The 23,332-nt window shown below is 41.2% G+C and overlaps 1 protein-coding gene across 7 annotated transcripts in view; it reads right to left on the reverse strand.

Annotated features, from left to right (window-relative positions):
- MYCBP2 (MYC binding protein 2) overlaps positions 1 to 23,332 on the reverse strand; it is a 477,832-nt gene that overhangs the window by 351,776 nt on the left and 102,724 nt on the right. For all 7 annotated transcript variants that reach the window (XM_067563270.1, XM_067563273.1, XM_067563271.1 and 4 more), the window contains exons 12-17: positions 18,337 to 18,541; positions 10,825 to 10,989; positions 10,009 to 10,167; positions 7,495 to 7,699; positions 6,744 to 6,889; positions 97 to 198 (exon numbers count right to left, since the gene is read on the reverse strand). In XM_067563270.1, coding sequence (XP_067419371.1) covers positions 97 to 198; positions 6,744 to 6,889; positions 7,495 to 7,699; positions 10,009 to 10,167; positions 10,825 to 10,989; positions 18,337 to 18,541 — 982 coding nt within the window. The remainder of the gene's footprint in view (positions 1 to 96; positions 199 to 6,743; positions 6,890 to 7,494; positions 7,700 to 10,008; positions 10,168 to 10,824; positions 10,990 to 18,336; positions 18,542 to 23,332) is intronic.

A 23,332-nucleotide genomic window follows, 5' to 3' on the forward strand; every position in this document is an offset into this window, starting at 1 on the left:
TTGTCACAAAAAACTTCCATGATCCTAGTCCATTTTTAGAAATGGTGTGTGTTTATCCTTATTTAAGCCTCAAATCAATAACAAATAGTCTCTTACCTCTCCCTTCCTCCAGTCTATGCCTCCTGTTTACACGCTGCCGCTTTTCCTCTTGCCGTAACTGAAGGTGCTCTTCAATATTAACCCCAGGAACAGGGACAGCTACATCAATTTATAATCAAAAAATTCAAAAACTATGTTGAAATAATATTATGGTTGTGACAAAATCTAGTAACAGCCAAGAAAATCAAAACTAAGGTTTGATATTTTGTCCTATATATAGTTCTGCTGAGATGTTTAGGAATAAGGGAAGAAGGCAATATAAATATTTCAGAATGGACTGTCAGCGTCAGTTTTGGATTTCTTTACTTTCACAAGTCTGTCACAATTTCAACATTTAATAGTTTTTTTGTACTTCATGTCTATCAGCTAAACACATTTTTAGAGTTTGTTAAAAAATGTTGGTCATTTTTATTTTTTCCCACACATTTTCAGTAAACATAACACAAGAGAACTTATCAATTGACAAATTCTATTTAAAACTATATTGAGCTATTTAAACTGTTATTTAGGTATAGTATATATGACAGCAAAATGAAAATGAATGCCACTACATGTTTTAATTATTAACTCATTTTAGAAATAGCTGCATTATATTTATTAATTCAATTAATAAGTATATATCAAGCTTGTACATCAACCTTTTATTTTTGGAATGTTGATCAATATAATATCAAGTTATAACACCTTGAAAATAGGGGTTTGTAATGGAAATATTGATACAAACTTAATGGCATCCAAAAAAGGACCACACATCTCAAAGAACCTCCAATTATAGGCAAGTAACCTCCTCTTCTTCTTCAAGGGATGGTCTGTAGATGGATTCCAAATGTGAGTGAGTCTCAAGCAGTGATCAGCATGGAGGTGGGTGCAAGGATGTGCACAGAAAAGCAGTCTGTAGTACAGTACGGCACACAATCGCATCTACAGCTATTGCTTGGACAATGGCACAGTGTGACATGAAGGTGTGTATGGAGCACCACGCTGCTGCACAACAGATGACCTGCCATAAGACATCTGAGAGGCAGGCCAATGAGGTTGCATATTTTTGCATCTGTAAAGTACGCTGTGACTCCATCTGGTGGTGGAATGCTGATGCCTGTGTATCATTCACGGATGCACCTAAAGACCCATTTGGAGATTCGTTGCAAGGAGATGGCTTGTCAGCATGGCTATAAGGAGTCTCAGCAATGCACAAAAGGCATGAGTTCAGTATAGGTAGAAAGCCAGGCACTGCGCACGTCAAGGGAATGCAGGACCGTGGTCCACATGGAAGGTCTGGAGTTTAGGACAGAAGACAGGAAGGTGGATGCACTGATTTAGGTGGAACTCTAACACTACCGTAGAGAGGATTTTAGGGTATGGCTGCAAGAAAACTTTATCCTTGTGGAAGATGATGATGTATGGGAGGGTGTTGGCCATTATGGCCGCCAGTTCACTGACCCATCTAGCAAGGTAATGGCTACCAAGATTATCACTTTCATGGAGAGATGGGAGAGGAAGCATATTGCCAGGTGCTCGAAGGATGGCTTCCTGAGAGTGGAGAGAACAAAATTAAGGTTCCGCAAGGTTGTGGATTTGAGGACTAGCAGAAAGGTATTGAGCAGGCCCTTCAAGAACCATACGGTGGTAGGGTTGTGAACAGCGAGGCACCGGTGAAAGAAAAGCACTAAGCGCTGCCAGGAGGACCTATATAAAGCTGAGGACAAGGCCCAACATCTTGAGGTAGTCGACGATAACAGGTATGAAAGTCACAGTCAGGAGGTGTTGATGGCAGTGAGCCCATGAGGTGAAGTGCTTCCATTTTGCCCAGGAGCAGGCTCTGGTGGATGCTCTCCTGCTCTGGGTAAGGATGTGTCTCACTGGGGAGGAGCACACTGTGATATCCAAACCTTCACTGTGGTGTCTGTAGACTGAGAAGAGCCACAGCTGTAGGAAACATAGGTGGAGATGGGAATGCGCTGTGAATGCAGTACAAGCCACTATATGTCAAAGGAGGAACAGAGCAGTGGACGGTGATGTGTGGACTGTAGCGCAAGTCTAATTATGGCCAACAGCGTGACAAAGTGGTCTTCCAGAAAGAAGGCTAGTTCCACGATAGAGTCCAGCTGCACCCCAATAAAGCTGATCATCTGCATGGGTCCGAGCACCAACTTTTCCTCATTGATGCAAATCCCTGGAGAGGTGAGGAGAGCTCAAAGAGCAAGGATGGCAGAGATGAGGTCCTATCAGGACAGCATGACAAGGAGCCAGTTGTCCAGGTAGAGGAACACAGAGTAGCCAAAGCGATGCATATGTGCTGCCACAACAGTGAAGACTTTAAGGAAGATTTGCAAAGCCATCACTATGCTGAAGGGGAGGATTCAGAATTGGTAATGGTGATGTCCCACCCAGAAGTGGAGAAATTTCCGGTGGGCTGGGTGAATGTCTACGTGGAAGTAGGCATCTTTCATGTTGAGAGCTGCAAACCAGATTCCCTGGGGGAAGGAAGGGCTAATCAATGCCAGCATCACCACCTGGAATTTGGATTGCCTGATAAAGGTGTTGAGCACTCGAAGGTCTAGAATGGGGCAGCGCCCCCTGCCCTTCTTTGGAATAAGAAAGTAAAAACCCCATCCTCTGTAGTATGGTAGTATGTTGGGTAGAGGGTGTGGGGGTGGGGATGGAAAGACACCCGGTTACCATTTGCATCTCGGGGCTCAGGTGTACATGCCCAGGGACTGGAGCATGACCCAAAAGTCTTTAAGGGAATAGAGGGACTCATCACTTTTCTCATTGAACAGCTTTTGTTCATCAAACAGGAGATCCTCAATCACATTTTGGACCTCCCTAGGGAATCCGGACAACTGCAGCCACAAGTCCCTCCGCATCATGACCCTGGTTGTCAGGACACAGAAAGCAGTGTCTGCTACATCCACAGCAGCCTGGAGGCCCACCTTTGCCACCAGTCACCCCTCATCCAGTAATGTTTGAAACTGCTGCCATTGATCTGGCAGCAGCATGTCCCTGATCTCTGCTAGCTTGCTATAACTGGTCAAGTCATATTTTGAAAGCAGAGCATAATAATTGGCAATGCAGAACTGAAGCCCCGCTGAGGATTAAACTTTCCTACATAGTAGATCCATCTCACAATCCTGTCCAGAAGGGTGGATTTCTGTAAGTGCTGGAGGGCCTGCATGGACCAGCACAGAGTTGGGGGGAGAGAAAGTTTGCTCCTTTAGCAGGGATGAAATATCTCCTCTCTGCTCTCTTGGGTGTGGGGGCACAGGAGGCAAGAGTGTGCCATACATTTCGTGCCAATTGCAAAATAGCCTCATTTATGGGTAGAGCTCACCAAGAGGGTCCCTGGGGTTGGAGGATGTACAGGAGCTGATGTTGCATGTTGAAGCAGGGGATCCTCATCCCCATCCCCACTGCCACCTTCTGGCATAAGTCTTGGTATTGTCAATGGTCATCTGGTGGAGAGAGCAAGGAAAGAATAAGCGTCTTGTCCACCAATGAAGATGCAGCAGTGGGAACCGGCAGTACCAGTTCCACACCACCTTTCTCCTCCTCATACTCCGATGGTGCTGGAGGGCAAATGGGATGGTTGATATGAGGGCCACCAACAGTGTTTGGTAACCCGGTAGGGATCCCAGGGTGGCCCATAGAGCCAAGGCACTGGAGGGCCTCATGGGTAGCGATGCCAGGTCTCTGCAGCAGGGTCCTAAACTGGGGGTAATGCAGTCTGGGGCATAATTCTAGACTCCAACATGGAGCGGGAGAAAACAAGGACTTAAGCTCTGAGAAGCCCTCAGACTCAGAAGACAGTTCCAGCAATGAGGCAGAGAAGGGGGAGGGGATATTGGTACCAGAGGGCTGTGTTGTGACAACAGAGCAGGTCCCTCCAGTAGCAGGAGCAAAGGTTCATTTGCCAAAGAGAGAATGATGGTGGTGAATGGAGGTCCGGAGAAGAGCAGAGAGAACACAGATGGGGCGGAGAAGTTCCTCCATGGACGTCAGTGGTTCCAGTCATCAAGGAGAGCGAGGCAGAGTGCGGAAAAAAACAGAGGGACCAGGCTGCACCAGCAGTGCCAAATGATCCAAGGGCTGCAGAGGCTCTGATGGTGCATGTGCCAGTGAAAGTGTCAGCAGGGCTACCAGGGCAGTTGGCAGTACCGCCAGATCCCGTTTTTGCTTTGCCTTACCCTCAACACAGAGGCAGCCTGGCCATCAATGTGAACAGATCTGTATGCTACTTCTCACCTGACCTGGCATGGTTCAGAAAGGAAACAACATACTTATGAGCAGTCCTGAACTGGAATCTGCTCTTATGCCCATTACAGTGCTTTTTTCTTCTCATAGTGGGGCTTGTCTGTTGCCTTTGGTACCGACAGATTCGGTGCCTGGGAAGGATGCTCATCACTGATAACGGATGATGCACAATTGGGTCTGCTGATCCCGGATCTAAACGCACCTGAGGGTGCACGTCCTCCTCCAAGAACTTCTGGAGGCCAAGTTCTTGAGCCTCCTATGTTTAGGGCATTAAGGACTTGCAGATAGGACAGTTGGCCACAATATGGACCTCACCAAGGTAATACAGGCAATGCTGGTGCTCGCTCATGGAGAATGAGCATGGGCAAGGGGCAAAGCTCTTAAAGCCCGAAATGCAGGGCATAGTCCCCTAGGAATAGGGGGGTCCCCAAACAGGGGGAAAAAATACACTAAGTAGGCTAGCTAAGAATAAAACAAGTATAGAACACAAACTATTATCTATAACTATGTACAAGAATGGACGAAAAGTCACTCTTAATTAGGCTAAGAGTGCAAAGGAACAGCGGTTCCGACTCAAGCCACACAGCGGTAAGAGGGAAGTTGAGAGGCATCAACACACATGGCCTATTATATCCTTGACTGTGAGCATGAGTTGACGTCCAACACACATGCAGGACACTGCTAGGAAAAGCTTCTAGCTCTGATATATGGCTCGCATGCGCACCCAAGTTTGGAATGCATGTAGGGACCATCACTCGAAGAAGATCTAGTGTTTACTGCTTTTACCCCTATTAGGATCGCAGAGACAACAAAACTAAGTGTGGTGGAATCCAGTCTTTCTTGTGTATCTACAGAAGCACTAATAGCATTCCAGTAGCTTACTTCTGGTCTGCAGAAGCTTTATTATCTGAACTACATACAATAAGAAAACAATCCACCTTCAGATCCTACGTAGACTTGCAGGACTGCCAGTTAGAATAATATGTTCTTAAATGTAAAATAACCAGATTCAATTTAGAAATCAACACAAAAGTGGAACTCTACAGTGCCATTTCCACAGACTCAATTTCCACAATAAAGAACCATAATGTATGCCATTTTTTTAAAACCAACAGTAGTCCAGACTAGTAAATCTGCCATTTGGCAAGTAACAGGAAAAATCTCTCACTTAGAAACAGGCGGCAGATAACTACAGTGCCACAACACTAGCACCTTCCAATGCTATCATAGCTTCACAAGTGCACCCGATAGCAGGTATCATGGGGCCAGCCTTTCCTGCTCAATTAATGTAGTAAAAGAAAAACTTGCAACATTTTATATCTTTAAAAATCCCACTGTTATGCTATATATTTTAACTCTGATTCTGAAGAAGCTGCTACTTGAGAACACTGAGAACAGAAAAGTAAAATTTTAAACATCCAAAGATATTAGATGTCACACATTAGAACTCCACAAAATTGGGTCTAGATCATTCAATTATGTTGTATTAAGTTCTGAACAGGCATCTGAATTTAACACTGTAGGAGAAGGAAGTTGAGGCTAGCAAAATCAGCCTTATGAAATTAGGGAATATAATATTAAATACCTTTTCTATCATAATAAATGTAATCGTAAGTCATGGCCCCAAACTTTGTATTAAGATAAATTATTTTGGTTTTTTAAAATTTATTTTTTCTGGCTTCAGCTCTTAAATATTAGTCTAGTTATACATAATCACACCATTTCTCTCACAAAGTTTATTATTTTTACATTTCTGACAGCTCTCACTTTCTCAAAAAACTTTTGGAGGAAAAATTGTTCAGTGTTGAGCCTGAACTCTCCATCTTTTTAGGTACAATCCTGCTGTACCAATTTCCGGCAACAGAATGACAATCCTCCCCTCTGGAGCTAATATGGAGGGGGGAGGAACAGCCTCTTGACACGAGCAGTGTCATCACAAAAGGAAGCAAAAGTTGAATGTATCTATCAAACCAGTGCCCTCATGACAGTGGTGAGATGAGTTCAAATATTAGTCTGGTCACTCCCTTTACTACAATACCAAGGAAATAAAGACTAAGCAATAATTTACTCATTGTTAAAAAAAACTACTGCACTAACATTGTCATGAAAGACCATAGCTAGGTTGTGTTACTGCAATTGAAGAATGAAATTAAATTAAATTAAGACACAAAATTCTACCACCAGAAAATCAAAATGCATACTGAAGTGACAGGATTTTCCCATTTCTTGACTAACTGCTATTTTTCCATAAATTACAGTAGTAAGTATGGGGACTGATTACAAAGAAAGTCCAAAATTTATTCTAAAGGGAAGCTGGTCGTATTGTTTGACTAAAAGCTATACCAGTGGCAAAAAGCTTAAAAATGTCTGTTTACCAGTTTCATCTCACTTACCTAGCAGGAGATCTAAAGGTATCATCTCTTTCACAGCATCAAGGATTCCTCTTTGCCTTGCCTCTTGACCATCCAGCTCTCTAGCACAGGCCTTGCAACAACCACATGCAGCACAGCCAGACTCACCAGAGCCACAGCCACAGATTCTACAGAACACAAAAATGTTTCACCCATAATCTACTAAAACAAGAAATATTACATAAAAATATATTTGAACTACAGATGTAATATAACAGATTGGACAATCAGCTATCAGGGATGGCTTAGGTTTACTTTGTCCTGCCTCTGCACAGAGGGCTGAACTTGATGACACCTCAAGGTCCTATCCAGTCCCACATTTCTATGATTCTGCAATAAGCATTCATCTTCCATTTTATTTAAAATTAAACATTATTTCCAAAGCAAGGAATCCCACACCTTAGAGAGTAGCATTAAGTGTCATTAGACAGATCAAATTACAGTTTGTTTATATTCAATACACTCCCCATCACCTGCTTTTGTGAGAATTATTTTGAACAAATGTAAGAAATATTTTAAATCACCTGTTACCATTACTAAAATGTTTATAAAACAACAGCACAAAAGTTAAATATATTCTTGGTTTTAAAAAAAGATAAACAATATTTTCTTTAGATACAGTGCTATTTGAGACTGGAGCCTGAAGATAGCATCTATTTTGATTACTTTCTGTACACATTTTACTTATTCAGTATACTGTATGAAAGATACTTGCAGGAATATATTTACTTACCCTCCAGGTACCCTGTCTGGACGCCCACTACTAACACAGCTGGCTCCATAGCCTGTACAGTCCCCACAGACAGTGCATACCATGCACTGCTCCAGCTTCCATTTATGCATGCCTGGAGGACACATCATGGACTTCTCATCTTTTTCATCCAGTTCTTCTTCTAAGTCTTCATCCATTGCTGTTGCCATATTCTCAACTCCAAAACCTATTTAAGACGATATTGAAACATTTCAACAGTTCATATTAGTTATCTTGAGATACACAGTCCTATAAGTGAAATGTTAAAACAGGGGTAGAGCAGAAGAAAATTGGACCTTCTGAAACATATGATTAACACTGTTACAAAGTTAGGGCCAGACTGTCAAAGGCTCAATTTTGCATATAATATAACTTTGGTAAGTTAAGTGTGCATGACAGACAAATGTAAAATTCCTTGGAAAATCTGATCTAGAACTGTGTTAATTCTTCTCTAATAGCACAGCTATCTGTAGAACAACATGGGAAAACAAGAACAAATATAGTCTATCCTTTTGCTTTTATTTCTAATTTCTTCATTTTTTTGTACTCATTTGTATTCTGATATATTTGGAATATACAGTATATATTTTACTGAAATATATTTATTTCACACCAAAAACATTAAAAGAATGTGAAGGTTTCAAAGTCACAGTCCAAAGGTAAGAAATGCCAGAATTAAAGTTGCCCTTGTAACCTTATTTTGGCCATTTTGTGCACATGCATTGCATTATGACAGTCTTTAAAAACATTATCACATACTATTTTTCCACAAACCCCTTGTCTCATTCAGTGAGGAGACTCCTCAATTTCTCATTCTAGTCTCTCCATCTAGTTGGCCCTGGACTCCATCCTGTTGGACTCATCATCCTTGTTCATCTCCTTTCCTAGTTAGCCCCACTGTTGTCCTTCTCCATCTCTGTCTTCCACCCACCGCAGCTCCCAATACTAGTCTCCCTCACCTGGCTCCTCAACCAATCAGTTCCAGTGTCACACACCGCTTCTCCCCTGGCTTCTCATGTGATTTGTCTTCACTCTTCCCCGTGTCACAGCCTCTGCTTCTGACCCTAAGGTTCCTTGTTCCAATCTACTCCTCCACTCTGGCCCAGCACCTCACCCCTTTGCATTTCAGTCATGCCGCTTCCTCCTCTTCCTCTATGCTGCCTAAGAGCCAGCAGCAGAAGCATCGAAAGCACAGAAGAGACTGATCGCAGTTCCTGTGCCTGGAGCCACAGCAGATGGGAACAACAACTACAGGCAACATCCTGCTCAATCCCAGGATGGGGAAATGGAGCATGCCCAGTATAGATGAAATCTTTTGAGAACTTAACTGCCAAGCTAACAAGCTGAGCTCATTGGAAAATAGATTCCCCCACCACAATCCTAAACAAATCATAGTGTCCTGTGATATATTTCTTTAAAATAACCTCTTCAAAAATAGGAATCACTCAAGAGCTTTGCTTCCCCGACCCTTGTGTCATATGGTGATGCCACTGAAATCCTATGTATCTGTTGGCACAGAGATATTTTTTAAAATTAATTATAAGTAATTGCCATAATAGTCTGAAATGCAATAGTGATCACAAAGTATGTTAATTACAGGCAGAAAGGCCTACCAAAAGCATCTAATAACTGGAAATGGCACAAAGTGAAATATATCAAAATGGTATGTTCTGAAGTGTTCGTATTGAAAATATTCAAAAATGCAGAAGTTCTGAAGAGAGGAAAGGGAAGTGGAAGAAAAATATTTTATCTTTTTCCAAGACCTAAGAAAAAGTATAGATACACCTGAAGGGGAAGAAGTTTAGGAAGTAGAAGCTTAAGGATCAAATGGGGTTGGAAAAGAAAAAAAGAATTAAATAGTGAGGCAGGAACAGGAGAGAGAATAGAATAGTCAAAGGAAGGTAAAAAGTGAGTGATGGTTGTAATACAAGATGATACATGAGGAAAAAAACACATGAGGAGAGAAATGAGGTCTAATATGGAACAGGTCAATCTACACTTTTTTTATTCTTAATATTTTTAACAGATCACTTTAATAGATCACTTGTAAAGAGTCCTCAGGATTAACTAACCCTATCAATCAGTTATATTAGTAAAATGTACTGTAAAATACAAATACCCTCTTTGCAAATGTGAGTGGAAAGAAGGAAGGAATCTAAGAACCAATAAATGCCTCGGTTCCACTGTTAAAAGAAAAGCATCTGATTTATTTTATATTATGGCAAAACATAGGTTTTCCAATAGACAAAGTGAAAACATCTAATGAATTAGTTTAATAGAAGAGTATTAAAAACATCTGAAAGTCAGTTGTGTAGCAATACTAAGAGAGAGACATAGACAAACAACATTAAAGTGCTATGCCTGCCTGGCTTTTCATACTATAATATGCTCCAAACTTCAACTCTACAACAGGAATTATATGGTTCCCAACACAATTTCAAAATGAAATTTAACTAAGATTTTATTCTTGTTATTTTCTAAAAAGAAGCTGCTCACCTTTTCCTCCCTGGCTCATGGATCCTGTGTCTCGTCCACACTGTCCTTTATTGTTCACACCAAATGTCCAAACCTCTCCATTCTTCATTAACACACATGTATGAGCTTTGCCCATGGCTACCTGAGTCACAAAATGGCCTTTCAAATCTGTTACTAAACCTGTGAGAAAACATTTAGGCGATAAACAGCATTTTCTCTGCCTCAATTCACTATATCACAAGTACTATTAATAAACATTTAATTTTTTAATTGGGGGTAGAAGTAGGGTGAGAATGGTAGAATATTTGGAGTTAGTAAAACACATACCTGGTCTACACCTAAAACTTAGGTTGACCTAACTATGTCACTCACGGATGTGAAAAATTCACACCCGAAAGATGTAGTTAAATTTACTTCAGACCCAGTATAGGCACCACTAGGTCGCTGGAAGAATTCTTCTGTCAACCTAGGTACCACCTCTCCTGGTGGTAATTTAAGTACAGTTATGGGGGAAAAAAAACTTCCATCACTGTGCCACTGTAGCGTTTGTAGTGTAGACAAGCCCACAGACAGTGAAGAAAAAGGAAGGAGAGAAAGAACAATCACAACTAATCTGCCCAGTCAATAAAATAAATTTACAAGTTTTTTTTATAAAGTGATTTCACACAAAACCATAATTTAATTGGAGCAAAAGTTTCTCTAATGTTTCATTTAAATGGCATATTTGGATGCCAAATAAATGCAACCAAACAACATTTTTAAAGAAACATCTCTCTTACATGTGCTTCCCTGGCACTATTTGTCTTTAAATAATGTCTCTCTCAAATATCAACTTACTTGTGCTGTCAGAGTAAATGGCATCTTTTCCAAACATATAGAGTTCTCCATCTTTTGAAATGACAGAACTGCTCCCATTATTGCATGCTGTATATACCACAATCTTTCCTTCCATTTTAATGATTTTTTTAGGCTTATAGGGTTTTGACTGCCGTCTGCTTTTAGCTTTAAAAGAAGAATAGGCATTTTACAGATAATAAAAAAGTGAGGGCAAAAAGAAAATAAGATTTTCACCACCTAAATTACGAGCGTTTCCTTAGACCGTCTATGCAAAAATCTACTAGCTGATTCTCCTACTGAACTTTTTTGGTTGGCTTTGTAAAATACCATTAGCTTTGTCATCATTAGTGGAATGTTAGGCAAGCAGAATTTGCGCTTAGGCTCACATATTTTCATGACGACTCTGCAAGGCTTTATTAGTTGATTCTTTTATACTGAATATAACAATGAGTTACCTTTACAAAGCAATACTTGATCACAAAAGTTTTTGTCTGAAAACGAACAGATGCATAAGCAAAGCTGATCACTTGTATCACAGTAAGTCTGCAGACTGGATTTTTATTATTTAAAAATCTTGGTTTAAAAGTTTTTAAATGCCCCAGTAATCTAATAGTTCAAGGCTTGATAATGATCCCACTTACGTCTCATTAAGCTTCAATAAAGCCACAAGGTTAGCTTCCCTAATAGGCGTACTAATGTAACATGATTAAGCACACAAAGAAAACCAACTGATAAAGATCCTATTGGTAAGATTTTCTGTAATTGTTCAGAAAACCTAGACAGTGCTTCCTCTTATTTTGTATCATAAGTAGATATCTACTATTTTAATTTAAAAGCTTATTCCAGACACATTTAGGAAAATCAAGGTTGAAACTGCAGTTTATTTTTAAACCTCTCTTAACTGTGCCTTAACTTTGCCATCAGAAATTTGGGGCCCATTTCTGATGTTGCGTGAACCACAATGGAAAAGGTTTGGGACTCTTAATCCTGTCAAATCCACTGGAGACCACACTCTGAAACCCTGCGAGGGGGCCAGCTCTCAGAGTCCAAGCCCCACAAGCCCAAGTCTATTGATATGGCCTCTTGGACTCTGTGCCACAGGGTTTTTTTATTGCAGTATAAAGGTACCTTTATTTGTGAACTAAGAATATCAGATATGAAGTCAATGAGACACAGACATGCAACTTGACAATGCATTTTTAGAGAGTCATCATTCAGCATCATTCATGCAAAGGGAATTAAAACCAATAATAAAGGATCTGGAGCCATATAAACAGCAAGAAAACCAAGAAAGAAGAAGTGGGACTGCTAAACACTGAGGATGTGGTGGAGATTAAAGATAATCGAGGCATGAACGAATATCTAAACAAATATTTTGTCTCAGTTTTCAATGAGGCTAATGATGATCTTGGGGATAGCGGTAGGGTGGCTAGTGGAAATGAGGATATAGAGGTAGAAATTACCACATCCGAGGTAGAAGCAAAACTCGAACAGTTTAATGGGACTAAATTGGGTGGGGAGGCCAGAAAATCTCCACCCAAGAATATTAAAGGAACTAGCACATGAAATTGCAAGCCCATTAGCAAGGATTTTTAATGAACCTGTAAACTCAGTCGCTGTACCGTATGACTGGAGAATTGCTAACATAGTTCCCCTTTTTAAGAAAGGGAAAAAAGTGATCCGAGTAACTACAGGCCTGTTAGTTTGACCTCAGTAGTATGCAAGGTCTTGGAAAAATTTTTGAAAGAGAAAGTAGTTAAGGACATCCAAGGTTAACGGTAATTGGGATAAAATAAAACATGGCTTTACAAAAGGAAGATTGTGCCAGACCAACCTGATCTCCTTTTCTGAGAAGATAACAGAATTTTTAGACAAAAGGAAGGCAGTGGATCTAACTTACCTAGATTTCAGTAAGGCATTTGATACTGATACACATGGGGAATTATTACATAAATTGGAAAAGGTGGGGATTAATATGAAAATTGAAAGGTGGATAAAAATCTGGTTAAAGGGGAAACTACAACAGGTCATACTGAAAGATGAACTGTCAGGCTGGAGAGGGGGTTACTAGTGGATTTCCTCGGGGATCGGTCTTGGGACCAATCTTATTTAACCTTTTTATTACTGACCTTGGCACAAAAAGTGGGAATGTGCTAATAAAGTCTGTGGATGACCCAAAGTTGGGAAATATTGCCAATACAGAGAAGGATCCAGATATCATACAGGAAGATCTAGATGATCTTGTAAATTGGAGTAATAGAAATAGGATGAAATTTAATAGTGGGAAGTGCAAGGTCATGCATTTAGGGACTAATACCAAGAATTTCTGCTATAAGATGGGGACACAAACTGGAAGTGACAAAGGAAGAGAAGGACCTGAGCGTATTGGTTGATCACAGGATGACTCTGACCCGCCAATATGATGTGGCTGTGAAAAAAGCTAATGCGGTCCTTGGATGCATCAGACGAGGTATTTAAGTTCAGCACCAATGTGGACACAAGAACTAATGGATATGGACTGGCCATCAGGAAGTTTAGACTTGAAATTAGACACAGGTTTCTAACCATCAGAGGAGTAAAGTTCTGCAATAGCCTTCCAAGGGGACTAGTGGGGGCAAAAAACCTAGTCAACTTCAAAACTGAGCTTGATAAATTTATGGGGGAATGAGTATGATGGCAATTGAGTGATCTTTGACTATTGGTGGCAGATATGCCAATCGTCTGTGATGGGATGTTAGATGGGATGGGTTCGGAGTTTTTACAGAGAATTCTTTCTTGGGTATCTGGCTGGTGAGTCTTGCGCACATGCTCAGGGTTTAACTTATCATCATATTTGGGGTCGGGAGGGAATTTTTCCCCAGGGCAGATTGGGAAAGGCTCTGGGGGGGTTTCACCTTCTTCTGGGGCACAGCACACTTGCTGGTGGATTCTCTGTACCTCGAAGTCTTTAAACCATGATTTGAGGACTTTAATAACTCAGTCATAGGTTAGAGGTTTATTACAGGAGTGGGTGGGTAAGATTCTGTGGCCTGCATTGTGCAGCAGGTCAGACTAGATGATCATATTTGTCCCTTCTAACCTTAGAGTTTATGAGTAGAACTGGACTAAGACTGCATGATCAGAATATATGATTTTAACAGCTGTTCTTTGATTTGACCTTAGAGACTCAGATGTGTGGCAGAAGGCCAGAAAGTATTCTTCTGCATTCAGTCATCTAGCGCACCATTTGAGTCTGAAAATTAAAATGGTTTACACCATGACTGCTCTTTTATTAACCAATAGCCCAGCAATTTCTGTTTAGAAACCTATTTTCTCTATCACTTTATTATGGAAGTGCAGTAGTGACTTCACAGTTAAGATGAGCAAAATGCTGTAAAAGGAATATGCATAGATAGATTGTCTTGAAAATAGATAAGCCACATCAGAGTACAGATCAGACTTTGTGGGCAAATTTGAGGCCATTTAGTCACCAAATTCTAAGATAAAGTCCCTTCTCCAAATTACTTGCTTTTAAGTTTTTAAGTGATGAGGAACCAGGAAATACAGAAACTGGGGTTGGTAGCTGAGAGTTAATGTGTTCAGTGCTCGTCACAGACACTGAGTACTGAAATTAGGATGGGGAACTAAGAATGGACATATTTAGCGCACACCATACAGAACAGAGACTGGGAAGAGCTGAGAACAGGGAAACTCAGGGGCATACCACATACACACATGGGGCTGAGACCAGGAAGAACTGAGACTTCAGAAACTGTGCTCCAACTCCACTCCTATCAGACTCATCTCCAGCTCCTCAAGTTGCCTCAGTTACTGAGAGGTTGAGTGAATGACCTACCCACAGACACCCTGTGATTCAAAAAACCATGAATTCAAATCCTCTATTTGCCTGACTTCTGTGATGAGTTTTATGTGAATCAGTTCTATAGACCCAACCTAAACTAAACCCAATCTAAATGGGCAGTATCCACTAAAATTATATTAATGGACTGCCACTGAGTTCATCTAGTGTTCAGCCCCAATAGCTGATCTAATTGGTACAGATATCTTAGGCCCTGCAGTTTGGGGCTCCCATTGCTTCTCAGGGTTACCTCCAGTTGGTAGTTGAGCAGTTGAAGTGCTCAGGAAACGTCCCCACAGCACCCATTCATCCCATAATTGCCCTCACAACCATGCCTCCCTCAATACTTCAACTTTCTCAAAATATTCACAGGCAAACAACTTCTTTAACATGGAATTTAGATTGTCGTTACTCAGCACCTTCCTCTGCTCCCATACCTTTCCAAGACTAAATAATTTAATTCCTAAAACTCAAGTATCAGAAACCCATGAAATAAAATGGCAACAAACTTTGTTAATGCACAGATTAGGTTGCCCCGGGACAGCTTGTGCCTCCAAAACATCGAGTTCAGCAAAACCCAAATTACTGAAAACCAGGAAATTCAGAGAAATGTTTGTTACAGGAGCTGATGATCCATTTAGACAGTTGTAGTCCTCATATAGGTTTGCAATTGATATGCTACTGTGGCTAAATAATAATAAAGAAACCTAGCTTTTATATAGTGCTTTTCATTTTTAGGTCTCAGAGAACTTTATATCATTATTCCCATTTTACAAATGGGAAACTAAGACACAGAGAGGTGAAGTGACTTGCCCAAGGTCATCAAGCAAAGCAGTGTCAGAGCTAGAAATAGTCTCAGTTCAATGGTCTTCCACTAGGCTACACAATTACTATGCTATTCCTCAATGCTCCTCCCTACTCTTGTACATTTTGTTATAGAGGAATGGTGATAATGGCTGTGCTTTGAAACATTTGCCATGTATAGTCACTAAGAAGGTCAATGAGAGAAATCTCATCCATTGTCTATGTCCCAAAACACTGACAGTTTTAATACATGATAGTTAGTTCCCCTCCTGCTGAGCATTTGCATGCATAACTTATCTTTTCAAAAATATTTTCAGTGCCTTCTGACTATTCTGCTGTACTCATATTACATTTTTTTTAAACAGACACACTTACCCATTCCATGAGAGAGGCAGATTTTTCCCAAGTGTTTACAGTTTATTCTAAGATTTCTGAACATGGTGTGTTTCAAAACTTCAAAGCTGCTAAGATTTGAACTTAATTAAATGATTTTTTCTGGGAGCTGTATCTCAGGAACCCCTGGCTCAAATGAGCGCAAATTTAAAGCACTAACCCTACTCTATATTCACATGAGGCATAGCACATTTGAAGACTATTTGTATGCATGAGAATTTTTAGATTTTGAAGATTTGTTGTTTAAACAAGAAGAGCTTCCCAATGTTACCTAGAACAGAGCTGGCGTTCCATTATAATACTGTATGTAATTAGAGTGAAATGGAGGGTAGGAACTCTACACATGAATCAGCAGCATAGCACGCTTAGGGAGGTGTTAAGTGGTTCATTACTCTCAATGAGAAATTCTCCATTGAAAGAATATCCCATGGAGATAATACAGCCTGAAACAACAGTTCTGAAACATTTGAACTGCTCCAGTAATGTCAGTGAGTATTCCCTTCACCCCTCCCCAGTGCTGAAGAGTTTCTGGTGTGTGTTAAGCACACCTTTTTTTCCAGCTCCTCATCTCAATGAATTCTTGATGCACGCTCCAAGCATGCCTGTTTAAACTCCCCACCCAGAGGGACATGGCTTCCCCAGATCTTGGCTCACACATGGAGGAAGGGGTAGATAGAGAGGCAGACACCCCCCAGAAAGGCAAGCCCCTCCCCTCAGAACTTGGCTCACATGAGGGGTGGAGGATGGGAGGAAAAGACCCCTATAGATGGACAGGACCCTCCGAGATACTGGCACACACATGGCGCAGGAAGCAGGGCTCAGACCACCACAGGCAGACAAGCCCCTTTCAGAACCTGGCTCACATGCAGGGGGAAAGGACAGGGACAGACAGATCACTCCCCTGTAGATGGGCTGGGGACTTCCAGATCCTTATACACACACAGGAGGTGAATATGGGGCTGACAGGCACTCCTACCCCTATTATCCCCCAGTCCACCTATCACTTTACCACCATATCCCCCTGACTACTGTCCCCATCCACTCCACTTAGTACCCATCTCCTCCCCATCACCTGATTTCAACACCTCTCTCTCCCTATTCCCACCTAATTTTCCATCTCTAATTACCCTCCCCTCCCGGCAAACATTTGCTTGTGTAGTTTATTTTCTTTTCAAAAAAGTGCCTTCTGAATATTCTGCTGTACTCTGATTATATTTCCCCAGAATAAAAATTCCCTTTTGATAGACATTAATTGAAGCAGTATTTCTGCTATTTTACTTCAGATTTCTGCCCTGTAGAATGCATCCATAGGGACTGTATCTCATGAATCACAAATGGTCCCAACTTTGGACCACTGACCATACACCAAGGCATACTAAATTTCAAGACAATATGATTCATTATACAAATTCAAGAGCCCTCGGAACAGTCAAGCTTGAAAAAAGAAAAGCTGGTCTTAACCTTCACTGTAGTAGAGCTGTTACTCCGCTGTAACCCAGAAGTAAGGCATCCTATTACAACCCCCTACAAAATTAGCATTATAAGAAAATACAAAAATTGGAAAACCAAGAAATGCAGAATTAAGATAACGCTTCCCACCCAAAATGGTCACACAACCTCAACTAGAGAATCTAAGAACATCCTAACCTCTCCCCAATCAAACCTGCCATTTTCTCTGTTCCAATACAACTCCAACTCACAGTCCAATGGATATTCACTGCATTTTGTCCAGCACCAATGATCCAAAGATGATTTGCTGTTGATCGGCAGAAGCTAATGGAGGGTTAAGAATCTGGGATCTCTCAGAGCATGTCTACACTTGGAGCTGGGGGTGTGATTCTCAGTTCAAGCCGACATACTCACACTAGCTCTCATTGAGCTAGCATGCTAAAAATAATGTAGCCTCGGTAGCACAGGAAGTGCCGAGAGACAATGCAGCAATAAACCTAAGTAAGCACAGTGGGTATGCATACGGCAGCAGCTGACCCATACCACCACTCACTGCAGCCCATGCTATTCTAGCTACACTATTATTTTTAGTATGCTGGCTTGATGAGAGCTAGCACAAGCATGTCTACATGAGTTGGGAGTCACGCCCATAGCTCCAAGTGTAGACATACCCTGAGGGTCTCTTGCGGACAGGGATCAAAGAGGCCAGCGTTAGAGTCGTGTAACAAGTGTCCCTTAATTCTGCATTTCCTGGTTTTCCAACATTTGTGGATGAGGTTTCCTTGTAACACTAAGATTTTTCCTTGTGAACATAACTTTTTATGTTAGTTGGTGTGTTCAAACTCAGAAACTTCCGTTTACTAGCAGGTAATGTACACAAGCATGTTAATGATATCTTCATGCATTTCTCTGGTAGTTATCCACTTTTCCTCTAGCACCTTAAAGACTAGTTAATATTGATTTTACTGGTATAATTTACAAGTACCAATTCCATATTAAGCCATTGATAATACACTAGTAAAACTTACTTGATTCACCATCTTCTCCTTTACTAGCAGAACCTGTAAAGAATATACTTCCATCCTCTGCAACAAGTAAGGCATGTGAACCATCATGTCCAACTGAAAACTGGATAATCTTTGGAGATTTTGTAATTGGCAGCTCAACCCATTTTCCTGCTGAAGGACCACCTTGTTTGATTCCAAGGCTCTGATATTTGCCAGTGTAATAAATCTGAAAGAAAAAGTTATACTGTTCTCCAATCATGCCATAATACTTCAAATGAAACAATAATTGAATCTGTAATTAAACCAAGCTTTAAAAATAAAGGGGTTCAAGGATTTTTCCCCATTTGATGCTTTTTATGGTAAATAACTTAAAAATTAGACTTAATAGTGACCTTAGAAAAGTTTATTGTAAATGACAATCAAAACGACTTATTTCTAACTATGATCTCTGCAACGTGAAATGAATTACAACAGAAACATGCATTTTTTCCAAGATAATTGTGCTGTAATGCTCTTCCTTTGTTTACTCAAAAAACTTTTGATAATTAATTATATTGTTTTGGGCCTGTTAATGCACCCAGAATTACATGAGGATTCATCTGATTACAGGATCAGATTAACAAAGCATGGTTAGAAAGCAAAAACCAAACCAAGGAAAACCAAAATAAAAAACACATACTTGAACTCATTCAGTTATAGGTCAGTACATATAGTACTTGTGGTACTTAATGTCATGATCTCATAGACTTTAAGGTCAGAAGGACCAATATGATCATCTGTATGACCTCCTGCACAATGCAGGCCACAGAATCTCACCCACCCATTCCTGTAATAAACCACTAACCTATGACTGAGCCCTGGTTTACACTTACCTGGAGATTCAGCGGCAGTCAACGGGAGTTACACATACTACGCAGAGTAGCTTGCGTACCTCCTGTCGACTGCTGTACTTCCCTTCTGCGAGCCATCTTCACTGCACTGTGCTACTTGAGGAGGTGGTTTTACTCAGTCAACTTCCTGATCGATTGAGCGGGTCTACACTGACCGCTCAATTGATCCAGAAAGATCGATCTGGCGGCAGCGACATTGCTGCTGTGAGTATAGACATACCCTGAGTTATTAAAGTCCTCAAATCATCGTTTAAACACTTTAAGGTACAGAGAATCCACCAGCAAGTGAGCCATGCCTCATGCTACAGAGGAAAGCGAAAAAGCCCCAGAGCCTTTCCCAATCTGCCGTGGGGGAAAATTCCTTCCCGATCCCAAATATGGTGATCAGTTAAATCCTGAGCATGTGGGCAAGACTCACCAGCCTGACATCCAAGAAAGAATTCTCTGTAATAACTCAGAACCCACCCCATCTAACATGTCTTCACAGGCCATTGGCATATCTGCCACCAGTAGTCAAAGATCAGTCCATTGCCAAAGTAGGCTATCACATCATACCATCCCCTCTATAATTTTATCAAGCTGTGTTTTGAAGCCACCTAGGTTTTTTGCCCCCACTACTCCCCTTGGAAGGCTACTCCAGAACTTCACTCCACTGATGGTTAGAAACCTTCATCTAATTTCAAGTCTAAACTTCCTGATGGTCAGTCTATATCCATTACCTCTTGTGTCCACACTGATGCTTAACTTAAATAACTCCTCTCCCTCCCTGGTATTTATCCCTCTGATGTGTTTATAGAGACCAATCATATCTCCCCTCAACCTTCTTTTGGTTAGGCTAAACAAGCCAAGCTCTTTGAGTTTCCTCTCATAAGGCAGGTTTTCCATTCTGCGGATCATCCTAGTAGCCCTTCTATGAACCTGTTCCAGTTTGAATTCAACTTTCTAAACATGGGGGACCAGAACTGTACACAGTATTCCAGACAAGGTCTCACCAGTGCCTTGCATAACGGTACTAACACCTCTCTCTCTACTGGAAATCTCATCTGATGCATCCAAGGACCATATTAGCTTTTTTCACAGCCACATCATATTGGCGGGTCAGAGTCATCCTGTGATCAACCAATACGCTCAGGTCCTTCTCCTCCTTTGTCACTTCCAGTTTACGTGTCCCCATCTTATAGCAGAAATTCTTGGTATTAGTCCCTAAATGCATGACCTTGCACTTCCCACTATTAAATTTCATCCTATTTCTATTACTCCAATTTACAAGATCATCTAGATCTTCCTGTATGATATCTGGATCCTTCTCTGTATTGGCAATGTTTCCCAACTTTGGGTCATCCACAGACTTTATTAGCACATTCCCACTTTTTGTGCCAAGGTCAGTAATAAAAAGGTTAAATAAGATTGGTCCCAAGACCGATCCCCGAGGAAATCCACTAGTAACCCCCTCTCCAGCCTGACAGTTCATCTTTCAGTATGACCTGTTGTAGTTTCCCCTTTAACCAGATTTTTATCCACCTTTCAATTTTCATATTAATCCCCACCTTTTCCAATTTACATAATAATTCCCTATGTGGAACCGTATCAAATGCTTTACTGAAATCTAGGTAAATTAGATCCACTGCATTCTCTTTGTCTAAAAATTCTGTTATCTTCTCAGAAAAGGAGATCAGGTTGGTCTGGCATGATCTTCCTTTTGTAAAGCCATATTGTATTTTATCCCAATTACCGTTAACCTCGGAAGTCCTTAATTACTTTCAATTACTTACTCATACAAGGCATATGCTAAAAAACTGTTTAAATTAAGAAGTGTCAGTCTGAACATTGCTTTTAAAAAAGTATCAATTTAAACATCATCTAATCTCAAAAACTCTTTTTTATTTACAAGATTTCCTTTAAAAAGTAAGGTAAGAATTGCAATAAATACCAGATTAGACCACTGTTGTACCTAGTCCCAATATCCTGTCTGCACCAACAAGCAGCACTAGGTTACAAGAGACCTTATAGTGCTCAATTATGAAATAACCTGTCCACAGAGGAAGTTTCTTCTTAATCCCCGTCAATTTAGTTATTGTCTTATGCCACAAGGCATGGAAGTTTATTAAAAATATATCCTATGTAATGTACCTCAATCTCTGAATATTTCCCATGCAATTTGCCGTTACTTAGGCTGTCTATGCTGGGCTGCTCTTTGCATATCCTCTATGTTGTCAAGTCACATAAGTTTTCCCTCTCTGAGTAGTGTTCAGTGGAAGGATTCTCTCAGTCCTCCCCTTTAGCATGTTCCTCCAGCTGTTCAATAGCACACCCACCATGGCAGATATTCTGGCTTTATCCTTGACACATGTCCCAAATATTTCCATCTTCTTTTCTTTGGCGTAAAGGGTTGTGAAACTCTGACAAATCTTGGCATTTGTTATAAACTCATTCTATTTATTAAACTAGTATTTTTATGGCATTTTGCTTGGAAAGGCATTTAGATGTCTGTCTGTAGCTATGGTAGATTTGCAACTTTTATATCCATATGTTAAGACTGAAATATCCATACTCTTATTCCCTTTATGAATTCCACCAAACTTTTGTCCTCAATATCTTATGGAAATTAATTCTACAGGTTTAATCCATTCTATTTAAATAGGTATTTACTTTTTTCCTTTCAGACACTTATACTACTCTTGAAGCAACAGGTTCTGAAGCAGTCTTGCAGTTCTTTTGGCCACTTCTTTGAGACAACTTTGTAAGCATCGCACCCTTTAGCTAAGTACCATTCTTAGTGGCACAGATAGCTCTTTTACAGACTCACTTGAATCAGGGAACATCAAATGGCAAGAGGAAAGAACGGTTACTTACTCTAACTGTGGTTCTTTGAGATATGATGCAAGACATTTATTCCACTTAGGTATGCAGACTCAGCACAATAGAGCCGGAGACTTTTGCCTAGCAGTACCTGCAGAGGGGCAGAGCTCACACCTTGTGGTTGTGGCTCTTCCCCTGGCTATATAAGGTGGTGCTGCCCTCAACGACCCCACAGATCCTTCATAGTGAAATCCCACGAGGAGACTCCGATGCAGAGGGGCGGCCGGAGAGTGAATCGTGGAATACATGTCTTCAACACATCTTGAAGAAAAACCGTTACCTACCTTTAACTGTTCTTCAAGATGTGTTGCTCATGCCCATTCCATTTAAGTGTGCACACACGCCGTGTGCACAGTCGTCAGAAGGTTTTTCTCCTATTGGCACCCGTTGGGTTGGTGCAGGTGCCCCCTGGAGTCGCACCTCCATGATGTCATATATAGGGCCCTGCCGACCTGCTGCCTCTTCAGTTCCTTGTTGCCAGCTGGCTCCAATAGAGGGGAAGGTGGGTGGGTCTTGGAATGGACATGAGCAACACATCTTGAAGAACAATAATCATGGAAAGGTATGTCACCATTTTTTCTTCTTCGAATGTTTGCTCATGTTGATTCCAAGTAGGTGACTCCCAAGCTGACCATAGGAGGAGGGGTGGGAGCTTACCGAATCACTGATTGAAGCACTGCTCTACCAAATGCCGCATCGTTCCTGGCCTACTGTGTGACAGCATAATGCGCAGTGAACATGTGGATCAATAACCATGTTGCAGTCCTGTAGATCTCATGCACAGGGACATCCACCAGGAATGCTGCCAAGCAGGCCTGCTCCCTCGTGGTGTGCACAGTCAGTGCCAGGATTTGCACTTTTGCCAGATCATAGCAAATCCTAATGCAGGATGTGAGCCACGATGAAATCCTGCGGGACTACACCGAAAGACCCTGTCCGCTATTGTGACATCCTGTGCGCTATTGTGACAAAGAACAACCTGATCAACCATCCACCAGGATGGAATAGTAGGTGCACCTTTATGGATGACGCTGCCAGACCTAGCTGCTTAAAGTGCAGCAGATAGTCCAAAATGAAGGGTAATGCTGCTTGCATCAAAGGGATGCCCTTCTGCATTGCCCTAATAGAAAACCTCTCTCTCTTGGCCAAGTACGTAGCCCTGATGGATGGCTTCCTGATACCGAGAAGGACCTCTCTGACAGGCTCCGAGCATGCGGACTCCATGGGATTTAACCATGAAGCTTCCAAGCCGTGAGGTGGAGAGACTC

The sequence above is a fragment of the Emydura macquarii genome, unplaced genomic scaffold (genome assembly GCF_026122565.2).
Source record: "Emydura macquarii macquarii isolate MOO-44397 ecotype Brisbane River unplaced genomic scaffold, CSIRO-AGI_Emac_v2 contig_2473, whole genome shotgun sequence".
Classification (NCBI taxonomy): Eukaryota; Metazoa; Chordata; order Testudines; family Chelidae; genus Emydura; species Emydura macquarii.